The sequence below is a fragment of the Culex quinquefasciatus genome, chromosome 1, assembly GCF_015732765.1.
Source record: "Culex quinquefasciatus strain JHB chromosome 1, VPISU_Cqui_1.0_pri_paternal, whole genome shotgun sequence".
Lineage (NCBI taxonomy): Eukaryota > Metazoa > Arthropoda > Insecta > Diptera > Culicidae > Culex > Culex quinquefasciatus.
The window spans coordinates 41,180,645-41,193,404 of record NC_051861.1 but is presented as its reverse complement, the minus strand read 5'-3'; the positions used below and the strand labels follow the sequence as shown (position 1 = coordinate 41,193,404).

The following is a 12,760-nucleotide window of genomic DNA, read 5'->3' as shown; positions in this document are numbered from 1 at the left end:
ACTTTAAAGCTCTTTAAAGCCGTGCCTGTTCGCTCCCCGCAATAAAATGTCTAATTTGGTGTGTTAATAAGAGAACGCTTTTAGCTGTGTGCGTGTGGACATATATGATAGATGAACTATATATTTTAATAAAATTATAAGGGTGGTTCTAAAATTCAATCAAGTCGATGATGTCGTGCTATCTTGTCGAACGTCGCTCTTTGACGTCCTGAGTTAAACGCGTTACAATGTTTGACGTTGAATTAACAAAGCTTAAACCACGCAATGTAAACAATAACAAACACGTTTTGTTTGGTTGCTCATTCCGTGCAGTTATAGTTACAAATCTGGAGTTTTCATTTAACTGGTTTTTGTTTTTTGAACATCCCTACCTCAAGGCAACATGATAGCACGACAACAACACGCTACATTATAGTGAAATGAGTTAATTTTAATAAACAGCACAATTTCAAGTAAAAAGACGATGCATCATCGTACTATAGGAACCTCGCAGGTTTCGTTACGTAACACCATGCACCCACAAATTACCGAATCCGAGAAGAGAAAGGGCAAGGAAGGACAACCCTAGACGTGATGTTGGGAGAATGACGTCGGAATGGCACGCCTGATTGACCATTAGTGTGGTCCATGGTTCTATAAAAAAACTAAAGTTGTCATCACTTGTGCATCGTTAAAAATTATTGAATTTTGAGTTGAGAGAGTTTAGTTATCTGAAAATTTAAATAATTTGATAAAGGTCTAATTTTTTTTCAAAACTTTTGAGTGAATCGTCGTCGTATCAAATTGAAAATGCTTACAAAATAAAAGCTTCTGATTTTTTCCTACGTCTTTAAGGGATCGATTCATGTCTTGAGGGTTTCGAAAATAAGATTTGTGTGTTTACCAGAGCTGAAAATGTCAGGGGTCATGACGCGAACATTGGCGACGCATACTCGATTTTTTCAGATCCATTCACTGAACCGCAAAACCGTGACATAAACAAACCCGACTCAGTCGTGAGTGCCCTAGTTCACTGAGCAGCTGCAATGCGAGGCAGTAGTCGACCAACGCTCATTCGACGTTGCACGCATACACATAAAGAAACAAGTTTTTACACAAAAAGTTGGTATTTATGCGTGGAAATGTAATTTTGAATATAAGTTATGGTTGTTTGAAGTGTTTTGCACAGTCTAGAACCACTCAATTGTTTAAAATAGTCAAAATAGTGTTTAGAGAGGATTTTACGAGTCAGTCATTCGACACAAATTGAGTGAGTGTAGCTCATTTTTTCACGTCTCTCATTCTCCAGCAGCCGACCGGCACGAGTCAGGCGGCAGTGGTTGAACGGACACAGTAGGCTTACAGTCACATGCTAGCAGTGAACTGACATTTTGGTTTGCTTCATGTGTACGCTGGGTTGGAAACATTTTGCAGGCCTGGTGTTTACGTAACGGTGCGCATTTCCCAGAGAAAGAGTATTTCACCAATGTTTTTTTTTTGCAGAGTTGTTTCCAAGAGACAATAACATGAGAAAAAGAAGACAACAATTTCTTTGATTAATTTGTACCCATAAATGCACCCTGATTTCCAGGAAAAAATCGGCGGTCATAGAACATATTTTTCCTTTTTCATGGAACCGTGGCCACGCATGGTCCACCCTATTGACCATCGATCAACAGCTTCGCCACGCCACGTGAAGTCTCTTCTGGGCTTGTGCAATGCACCGCGTCCAGCCGCACTGCATCTTACAGACTAGGGGAGAGCGAACTCATTACACCACGCCGTCGTCGTAATCATACTTGCTCGCCGAAGTGACTTTTGCGGTTTGTTTGTGGGGTTTGTCTTCATTTCTGGGGAAATGTGTTGGATCCGCCGTAAAAAAAACAATTCCAGAAGGCAGTGTTGGCAGATATTCAAGTTTTAAGATTTATTTGAAAAGCGAAGCCTTGAAACAGTCTACAATTTTCAGTCAAGAACTCCACGGTGAATGAATCAACTGGTTGCCTCTTCTCTGCGAGTGGCCCGGTTAAAGTCCAGTGAGGAATGTAATTGAGCGGTGAGATCGTCCGCTGCAGGTTTAGCCACCCGTCACTGAGCTCCTCGGGGTCTGCGTAATTTCCATCTCGTCGATGGTTTTCTGCACCATTATAACTATTTTTTGTTTGTTTGTTATCGCTTTCAGAAATGGGTTTCCTGGTCAAACAGCGAAGGAGAGTGCTCGACTTGCGGTGGACACTGGCGGTGACCTTGGCACTGCTCGTGACGCTGGTCCAGCCCGACGGGATCAAGCTGCCGGACCAAACAGACGAAGGCAGGTCGTTGCCGACGGGAGGCGGTGCGGGCGTGGCGCCCGCGGACGGGGAAGGTCGCCGCATGGGCAAACATCTGCTGGACTTTATCGGGTTGGGCACGGGGGGTAACGTGGACCCGTACCTGGCCCGGACCAACTCGCAGTGTCTGAACGGAGAGCTGGCCGACTGCTTCAAGTCGCAGGCGCTCAACACTTTCACCGACTTCTTCGCCAAGGATGTGTACCAGTGAGTAGACTAGATCTGATCGACTGTTTTACGATTGTCACTAATCGCTACATATTTTTTAGATTAACATCCGACGCCCGAATCGTCCGAATGCCGGAGACTCAGCTGCGATCGCTGGATCGTGAAGGCTTCGAATACTCGGAAGAACCGCGCCAGCTCGACTCCGAGTGGGACGCCCTGTACAAGTTTGGCTTGCGTCAGCTGGAGCGTTTCGTCAAGTCTGCCGCGCTGGAGTTTGCCATCCCGGATGAGCTGACCGAAGGAGGTCGCTACTCGGCACGCTTCATCGACGAGATCTCCGACGAGATCGACGTGATCGAGGACAAGAAGGCCCCGCTGTTCACCCGCCACCGGCTCAAGAAGATTTTCATCCCTCTGCTCATCATCCTGAAGATTTTCAAGCTTAAGCTTCTGCTCTTCCTGCCGGTCATTTTGGGTCTCGCGAGCTTCAAGAAACTGCTCGGCTTCGCTGCCATCATCATTCCCGGCGTGATCGGCTACCTCAAGGTGTTCCGGCCCAACCAGAGCTGTTGCAACACCAATGAGCTGTTCTCGTCTGGGTACCAACCACCGCAATACTCACCCCAGGGCGTGGGCTCGGTCAGCTACAATCCGTTCAAGCCCTACCAGAACCAGTACTCGCGGCCGGAACCGAACTTTGCCGCGCCGTACGGCAACTACTACCGGGATTCGCACGAGCTGAAGTCGTCCGGTGGAGTCAAATTTGGTGACGACCAGGCCTATCAGGGATACTCCGAGTACCGCAGCAGCGACAAGGACATCAAGGCCGAAAACTGAGCGGCGCACACGCAAAAACCGCGAAACTTACCGCGCGAATACGCTTCAAACGAGGAGAAAGGGGTGGAGTTGTAACTGTATAAATTAGTGCTTAAGGTGTGGACGAAGCGTGAATGATATTGTGTTGTTGAGTACTGTTTGTTATTACCAATTATATGTGCGTACGAAAAACCCGCGACAGCCATCAGTGATAGTGTAAATATTTATGTTATATAAATTGAAATTAAAATTCTACCCGCAAAATAAACATAAAACGTGATGTTTTACTCGTTTCTCGGATCGCAACGAAAGCCATAGTTTAGATGTTTAAAATGAAACACCAATATTGGCGAAGCCAACCACATGGTTAATTAGTTGCCACGTTAAATAACGAATATTTGCAATACACAGCGTTGGAAGAGTCGTTATCTGAGCAGAAGACATACAAGTGTTCTCTAAATTTAACTTATAACTTTTGACAGGGTAACTTTTAACTGTAAAATTTCTAAACTTGCAGGTTTTTTTACTCTCATACAACCTAAATAAGCTTTTATGATCTACTTAAAATCTTAAATGTTACCAGGGTCGTTATTCTTATGATTACATATCTGATTTCCTAATCTAATCTAATCGAACACAAGCGCAGCCAGTCCAAAGAAAGCACCCTGGAAGAACTTGTGGTAAGATTACGCCTCAAGTTCTTTCTAATGATTACAGTACATCCGAGTTGTATAGCAAATTTTAAAACGGCCAGGCCTACTGCGTTGCATTAACCGCAGAGACAGATACTGTGAACGGATCACATTTCACAGAATCATCAGGGGAGGAAGGATGCGTGGACATACCGTACCAAACGCTCCAAATCAGTTGTGGTGTGGTGTAAAGTGTAAATTTGGTAGATAATAATATTTAGAGGCTGGGGGAGGGGAGGGGGAAGTAATGAGGATAGGAGAAAGGGAAGGTGGGAAAGGGATGATATCCCAAGTAACATTTTTTCCAGGAGTTCTACAAGAGCTCTTCAAGATAGCTACAGCATAGCAGTTTGGACCGCGGTAGGATAAAATTCTCTTCAAAACTTCTTCAGGAGTTTGGAAGAGTACTTGAAGAGAGTTTTATCCTACCGCGGTCCAAACTGCTATGCTGTAGCTATCTTGAAGAGCTCTTGTAGAACTCCTGGAAAAAATGTTACTTGGGATGGATATATCATTTGATCAATAGAATATTATATAAAATAAGAGAATAAAATCATTTATCAAATAATGATGGATAAAATGGATAGATCTCACCAAATCAAGATTTAACAGCTCCAGCAGGGTTTGAACTTATCATCATGTGCCACTTGAATCGTAATTCTTCTAAGACTTCTGGACTTGAACAGGACTACAGTAATGTAGTGGGCAGCAACAATCAAGGTTCCAGCAGCGATCCTGGTACTGCTCGACCGGCAGCAAAGGCATAAGACGCCACAAGTTGGTACTGATCACCACACGATGCATTAAGTCTGCTACTGCTGGTCGGATTGGTAGATTAGAACAGGAGCATGATGACCACTTCATAAAGTGCTCCAGCTGTTGCTGATCCTGCCTTCTTGTTTGTGTAATCGTCACCCCCTCAACCGTTACCACATATCTAATTTCCATCAAAATATTTGAGATCCGGCTTCAAAAAACGATACAGTCGAGACTCGATTATCCGAAGTCTCGGAAAAATTTCACTTCAGATAATCGAATCATGAAAACAATTTTTTTTTCGTAGCTTTATTGTTGTTTGTCCAGCTTAAGTACGACCCCTAAAATACGTTAAAGTGATTTAAAATTTTTTAAATCCAAGATGGCGGCCAATAAGGCGTTAGCGAAACATTGAAAAAATGAATTTTATTTTTTGAATTGGCAATCATTTATTCAAATTTGACTAAAATGGGGTCACAGAACTCGAATTTGATGTTTAAAACAAGTAAAAGAAATAAAACGAAAAAAACATTATTTTTTTCGTGATTCGATTATTCGAAGTTCCATACAAACCTTCAGATAATCGAAACTTCGGATAATCGATGCTTCGGATAATCGAGTATACTATAGTCTCAAAGAAGCCGGGACCGTGGTGTAGGGGTAAGCGTGATTGCCTCTCACCCAGTCGGCCTGGGTTCGATCCCAGAATGTCCCGGTGGCAAATTTTGAGACGAAATTTGTCTGATCACGCCTTCCGTCGGATGAGGAAGTAAATGTTGGCCCCGGTCTAACCTAGAGGTTAGGTCGATAGCGCTCAGTCCAGGTGTAGGAGTCGTCTCCCTGGGTTCTGTCCCGGTGGAGTCGCTGGTAGGCAGTTGGACTCACAATCCAAAGGTCGTCAGTTCGAATCCCGGGGTGGATGGAAGCTTAGGTGTAAAAAGAGGTTTGCAATTGCCTCAACAATCAAGCCTTCGGACACCTAGTTTCGAGTAGGAATCCCGTAATCGGGAACGCCAAGGCAATGCTGTAGAGCGAATAATTTGATTTTTATAGTCTCAAAGAAGAATATGTCTACGGCGCGGTGGTATCGTGTCGGATCAACAGCTAAGAAGTTGATGATTTATTACTCGGTCTGTTAAGATTTTTTTTCTACATTACTGTCAAACATCCGTTGGTAAGGTCGATAATTGTCGGTAACGGGCAAAATTGTCACAATTTTCATGCATATATACACAGCAAAAAATCCGATGATTAAATCGAATGGGTTGGGGCGCGGACTTGGTAATATGGCAAGAATTCTCGCCGGATTGATGTTATTTTTGGAGTCGGCAGACTTGATTTTTTTTTGCGGTACATGCTTTTTGTGTACACGTTTTCTAATACAAAATTACATGCTTTTGCTCATAAAGGTAATGTGCATGCTTTTGCATGCTATTTTACACAGAAATTTTTTACTTTGTACTTGTATGCAGATTTGTACCAAAACGGATTTTTTTCTTAATTCAATTTGGCCCAAAATGCACGTGCGACATGATAATTTGTGCAAGATTTGAAATTGATAACTTGATATTATTTGCTCATTAGTCTCATTAAACAGCTGATGACACTCGTTTGTAACAAAAGGCTCAAATGTTTCAGTAGAAATGATGTGCTCTAAGCTAACTCTGGTTTTGCTGAGTTTGAAGTTTTCGGTAGTTTGATTTGTTCTTCATATAAAAATATTACTGTAAACTAATTTCATTTTATTTCAAGCAGACAGTGCTTGCTGAAACCGTGCCATGGAAAATCGAAGCTGCCACCCGAACCCAAATCTCGAACGGATTGGCAGCATTAGATGACAAAATCAGTGAAATCGATTCCATCAACATCGATCTATCCTACATGTCGCTAGGTGGAGCAAAGATTTTCTCTTCGTTCATCTTCAGGGGCACCACGAGCCTGCTGCAGACTTTTTGTGACGCCTTGTTCGATGCAGAGCAGGAAAAAACGAACATTGTCAACAAAACCTTCACCAAGATTGATGGTGTGAGGACTCAAATGGAAAAGATGCAAGATTCAGATTACGGTCTTGAAACTGACTATGGCAAAGAAAATGCTGTTCTAAAACGCAAAATTTGGAAGGCAATGAACACAAGCATTGAAGGCATTTGGAAAGCTTTACGTCCTGATTCGGCGAAAGGTGGGGCTGTCATGAAGCAAGCTGAAATTAGAGCTGTTGTGAATAACTGTCTGAAGGTATTAAGCACAACGATTAATGATTTTGGAGGATTTGTGCAATCTTTTGTCAAAAGCTTGAAGCTTTGCGAAAAAGAAATCAATAAGTTAAAGCCTGCGTTGAATTCAAACACCTATTTTGATAGACTTATCAAACAAGTCAATGACAAAGTTGCTCAATGTATTAATGAACTCGACAATACTGTGATGAACTTGAATGCTACAATTTTCTCCAGCTTTACACCGTTACTAAAAAACAAACTATTAGGCAGCACAAGTGCCATAAACACCCTTCTACTTAAACTAAATGAAACAAGTGAAATTCTTCTGTTCATCAACAAAGCATTTCAACTTAAATTCAGTGATAATGTAAATTATGTTCTCTCAACTTACTTTCGGTCTATTTTAGATTACGCACTCACTTTAGGTCTCGATCGCACAGGGTTGATGATTTTCGAAAGTTTTTCAAAGTACCAAGTGTGTTCTCGAAAAAATCCACTGACAAAACACATTTTCGCCAGTTACACAAAGCTGGTTGAGCGATGTGTCCAGAAGCAGCTCGATTATCTCCCGAACATCGTGCTGACGATGAAGGAACTGCTTGCACCGTTTCGAGAAGTTGTGCTTGGTCCAGTTCAGAGCTTGAAATCCTGCAGCAAAGCTGTGGGTGATAGGTTCTGTTATCCAGACTTTGGGAGCACGGTAAACTGTGATGTTTTGGTTTATGAAAATCTGAAAATAATGAAAAATTGTGTGTCTTTCAGTTTATAGGCAATGTACCTGAAACTGAAAATTCTGAAGATTTACAGATGGTGATAAAGTTGAACGAGATTTTGGTAAACATATTTTCAACGGTTGATAATGAAGTCGGAAGTGCCTTTGACCACATTGATGCCTGTTTGGTGGTGAATTACCCAATTGACGAAGCAATTGGCAAATTTGTTAAAGCAATGAATGCTTGTGGTAATAAAACAGTGGTTTAACCGCTTTAGATCCGATGGACCACTTGCACTATGGTGTAATATGGTAAAAATAAAGCTGTCCAAATTTAGTGAGCACGGCAAATTTCAAGTTTGTTTTTGGGTCCTAAACAACTCCCCAAAATTTGGGGAAGTAAACTGTGCGTGCGACCGGACGCGTTTTTTTCCTCTGTGATTTTTGGTCCCTAGATTTCGTTTAAAAGGAGTAAAATTTTTATCATTTTGGAAACATTGTTATCCTTTTCGGCGAAGTGTCAACTGTGGGAGCGAAACGTTCCTGTCTTTCCAGTCCCGTGTACCAGAAATGTCCTTACTGAACCAACGCCATTCAAGTACTGCTGGATGTGGACGAGAATTTGCTTCAACATTTCCCGCCGGTTCAAACAACAGCTGCTTCCTGATTGAGTGTGCTGAGTGATGGCCATCGTCTAGAGACTTCTAAGGTCAATCCGGTTGCTGTCGTTTGTGTGGTGCAAGATTTCGGCTACCTGATCTCAAGTTCCATCAAGTTTGAACAAGTCCTAAACCATGGATTACTTATTTGGTGAGGCCTTTCCTATTTGAATAACAACATATTCTTTCATTTACTCTAACATTCTCACATTTCACTAAAGTCAACCTACGCCAACCTTATTATATACGTGGTAGGGTGTTCCTTTAGTCGTTTGCTGTGAGTTGTGTATTGCCTGCTTCTCTAATTCGCGATCAAAAGCTCAAAAGCTCAAAAGCTTCCCGGGAAAAATTTCCCGGGAAATCGACCATTTTTGGACCTCTCGATTCCCGAGAAATTTGGTCGAGACTCCCGGGAAATTTTAAGCTTATGAATATCGTAGCAAAATTATAAAAACTAATCAGCTAATCAACTAATTCGAAATTGTTTTTGTCATTGGATGTTAAATTTAATATTCGGTGTTCAAGTTTGAATAAACCAATGCATCTCTAATACATATTCTTATTCAGAAAGTTTAAATTTTAACTTAAACATACTTAGCAGTTATTGTTTCTAATTATTATTATTTCAAATAGGAAAAGCCTTTTCAAGATAAGTATAATTTACATATCCTCTCTCGAGTATAGCAATCCTCTCAATCTAGTTTTTTTTGGTAATGCTAAGGTTTTTTTTCTTTTTCGATGTCAATAAATTGTTTTGTGTTTCGCATCAACCTCATTATTAATTTAAAAAAAATCTGGCAATCTTTATAAAGTTAAGATCCGCCACATTTGAACATTCTGATTTTCCTAATAACTATTTCGTCAATTAATATGTACAGTTGACATTAAAAAGAAAAAAAAAACAATTTAAATTGTTGTTTTGAGTCGTTATTTATCATATTGCAAAAATCCCGATACTGGGAAACTTTTTTTTTTACATCACAAAAATCTACAAACAAGTTTGTGCAACTTTTGAAAAATCACTTAGTACGAATTAAGATTCGTAAACATTATAAACTGCAATTATGAGTCCAAAAAAAATAAAAAAAGCGATCTTGTATTTGCAGATTTAGAAAAAAATAAAGGTAGACAGTTCCCGAAAATAACGAGGCTAGTAATTAACGTTTTATTGAAAAAGTATAAATTAATTGTATCTAAATTCATTGAAAAGAAACACATTAATTACTTTTCTATATAAAGATTGGCACTATTGGCATAGTTAAAAAAACTCCCGGGTCCCGGGAATTCCCGGGAAATCGCAAAATTCAACTCTCGATTCCCGGGAAATTGAAAATCTCGAGAATCGTCACCCTCTATTGTTAACTCCTTGCCCTCTATAAATTAACGCAATAAAAAAAATTGAAAAAAAAATAATTTTGAAAAAATAATATTGTTTAAAATGATAGAGCATCAAAAGTTAACAAAGTATCAGCTCGAATTTTTGCTCAAAAGTTGTTCTCTACGCTGGAATTTAACAAAACAGAATTCGCATACATAACCTCAAAGGGCGGAAATTTCAATCGACATTCTTCGCTCTGTTCTGCTACTCAACACTAGGTGTCACGTGTAGTTTGGCTCTTGAACGGCAATAGAGGTTTGACTGGGGGGGGGGGGGGGGATGCAATGCATATTAATTTCTCGTCGCTCCATACCCTCAGTGACGTGATGGGAGCAAGGTCGTCTATGCATAGTGTCCCTACACCCGCTACAAATTTTCGGCGCTTGGGGCGGGAAAAAGAAAATCATTTTATTCTACGCGCCAGTATTTGTAGAATTAAAATTTGTGCAAAAAATATATATACAGCAATTCCATTTGAAAAGAGCCTAAACCGAAAAAAAAGTTCTCCAATCGGGCTCAAAATTTTTCTGGGGGTTCCTTGGCCAAAACAATTACACCCGTATTTTTTTGTTTGGCCATTAGGGTGACCTACATCGTGCTAGGGTGGTTCGAAAAATGGCAATTTTCGTCATTTTTCGCAAAAACCACTTTTTTCGAAAAATCATATCTCCGCGCCATTTCATCCGATTTTAGCTGTCTTAGACGCAAAAGAAAGGTGATGAGTTTGGCTATTTAGGAAAAATAGTAAGAAGTTCCAAAAATCTAGCTCAACTATTGAAAAAGTCGTATGAAAACTTAAAATGGCGTTTTGACCGTGTCTGGACCAAAGAGCCTATGTCTGAAAATATTTTTATCGGATTCCTCGGAAAATTTCACATGTCATATCAAAAAATTGGCGATGTCAAACCGTAAGTTTCCAAGATATGATTTTTTGAAAATAAAAACTGAGTTTTTCGACGCGCCACGCGCAAAAACAGGAAAATGACGAAATCGGCAAAAAATCAACTTTTTTCACTAAAACTGTGATAACTTAAAAAAATCAGCGATGACCTATACATGTCTGGGTATCAAAATGTTCGTAATTGAAAGACGCAACTTTTGGTACCCAGACATGTATAGGTCCCACTATTAAACATTTTAGTGACATAAAAGATGTACTCATTCCCAGATGTAATATAACCATGATTTTTACTGAATATTCACTTGTCCTGTTCTTCTGTACCAATGGAATTACCTTCTTTTCATTGCCTAAGAAAATGCTGAAAAGTATGAAAGTTATTTGAGTTGTGTTAAGTTCAACTTTTTACAACGCCATTAAGCGCAGAAAAGCTGGTCATGTTTAAAGGGTGGTTTTGGAAATGTTGTTAGAACTCATTGCAAAACTTGGAATTTTTCAGCATTCGTCGTTTGTATCCATATCGGAATAGCCTCGTAGGATAAATATACAACTCGTGATTAAAAAACATCAACTTGCAAATATTTGCATAAACGTCTATAATAAGAAAGGAAACAAATCACTTTTAGCTCGACCAATATATCATCGTCGACATAGGTAAGATTAAAAGCCATCTTTGTGGTTTAATTGATACATGATCAATCAATGATATCTCGTTAGCAGAAATCCGTTACCGATGTCATCATTTAATCAATCCCAATGTCATCCTAAAAGTTGCAACGGTGCTCTTTTGATGCAAATGCCAAATTTTAAATGCACCAATTCGTTGTTTAAATTTGTAAAAAGCTAACATTGCATTTTTTTTAACTCAAATTACAATTAAATTCATATTGAATGACTGTGCAAACATACTCTGTGTCACTGATTAGTAACAGCATCTCAAGCTACCGAAAAGCTTTTGTGATAAGGTGGCACTATGTTGACGAGGTTCTGTTTAATGCCGTACTCATCCATCTTTTCCCCTTCAACACCAAACATATTGTCGGAAAATCATGCTCAAACCATCCTTCTTGGTGTTTCTTTGCAGTTCAGGATTGACCAGCAGATTCTCTTCTCCTCCTCCACCGTATTACGCATCGATTCAATTTACTTGGTAATTCATCAAGTGTAACATCATACGGGTTGGTGGAGCTCGATATAGCACAATTCTCAATCCATTCAGGGCGACCTCCCCAGCACCGGATGTTACGTGGTGATAAAAATCAATAAAACCTTCGAACCGGGCGAACAAACGCAATCATCCATCAAACTCCTCCTCTTCATGAGTTATGGTTATGGCTCTTCCCGGACAACACTGCCCTGCTGGTTGAAAATGGAAGAAAGGATTACATATCTGTATTCCAGCGACGTCCTCATTGGCAATAAGACGAATTCATTGCGCCCGATAAATCAATCTGGGATCTCGGTAATACACAAGCAGTTCACACGTGCCCGGACCGAGCGTCATCGCCAGCGGAGCAGCAACCCGAAGCCAATTTGTGGCCAAGAAAAGGGTTCTTGCCTCGATGGAATCCTCTTTCGAACGATGAAAGATGATGACCGATTTATACGAGCGGTACCAAGGTGTATGAAATCACCATTTCGAACGAATAGAACCTCATTTAGATCGGTATGAAAAGGATCAAAGTCTTTAAGGAGATGAAGGTTCAATATGCTTGGTTGTGGCTGGTTCTAAATCGAAGCCAGTAAATTTTGATGCAATCTCACAAGATGTTGATGGAAGGCAGTGGCGTACAGTATTTAAAGGTGGTTTTGTATTTTTGTATTTTTGTTTTTTTTTGTTGTTCGCTTAGGAAGCGAATGCTTCTGGGTTCGATTCCCATCTGCTCCCAACGAGAAAGTTAAAAACACATAAATTTGAAATGAGAATATGAACGAAAAATCAAAGTCGCTCGAGACGGGGTTTAATCCCCCGTCCTTTGAATTGGTAAGCAAAAATGCTAACCACTAGGCCATGACAACTTGATTGGTAAGCTAAGACTGGAATTAGGAATACTGTTACAGAGAGCGAGTTGTGGCGCTATAACCACGTCAAATAGTGTCCAGGGCATTCGTGGAAATACAATAGGGGGATGGCGTCGCTATTTTTAGACCACGTT

The 12,760-nt window shown here is 40.4% G+C and overlaps 2 protein-coding genes across 6 annotated transcripts in view; one reads left to right on the top strand and one right to left on the bottom strand.

The window, feature by feature from the left end:
- The window catches only part of LOC6040269, a 45,378-nt gene extending 41,808 nt beyond the window's left edge, over window positions 1-3,570 (top strand). For 2 of the 4 annotated variants that reach the window (XM_038248645.1, XM_038248642.1), the window contains exons 2-3: window positions 2,162-2,516; window positions 2,579-3,570. In XM_038248645.1, coding sequence (XP_038104573.1) covers window positions 2,164-2,516; window positions 2,579-3,314 — 1,089 coding nt within the window. In that variant the 5' untranslated portion in view covers window positions 2,162-2,163 and the 3' untranslated portion in view covers window positions 3,315-3,570. Of the gene's footprint in view, window positions 1-1,431; window positions 2,091-2,161; window positions 2,517-2,578 lie in introns of those variants that run through there. The other 2 variants (XM_038248644.1, XM_038248643.1) reach the window with 2 other exon arrangements.
- The window catches only part of LOC6039069 (cap-specific mRNA (nucleoside-2'-O-)-methyltransferase 1), a 145,042-nt gene that overhangs the window by 104,988 nt on the left and 27,294 nt on the right, over window positions 1-12,760 (bottom strand). The window lies entirely within an intron of this gene.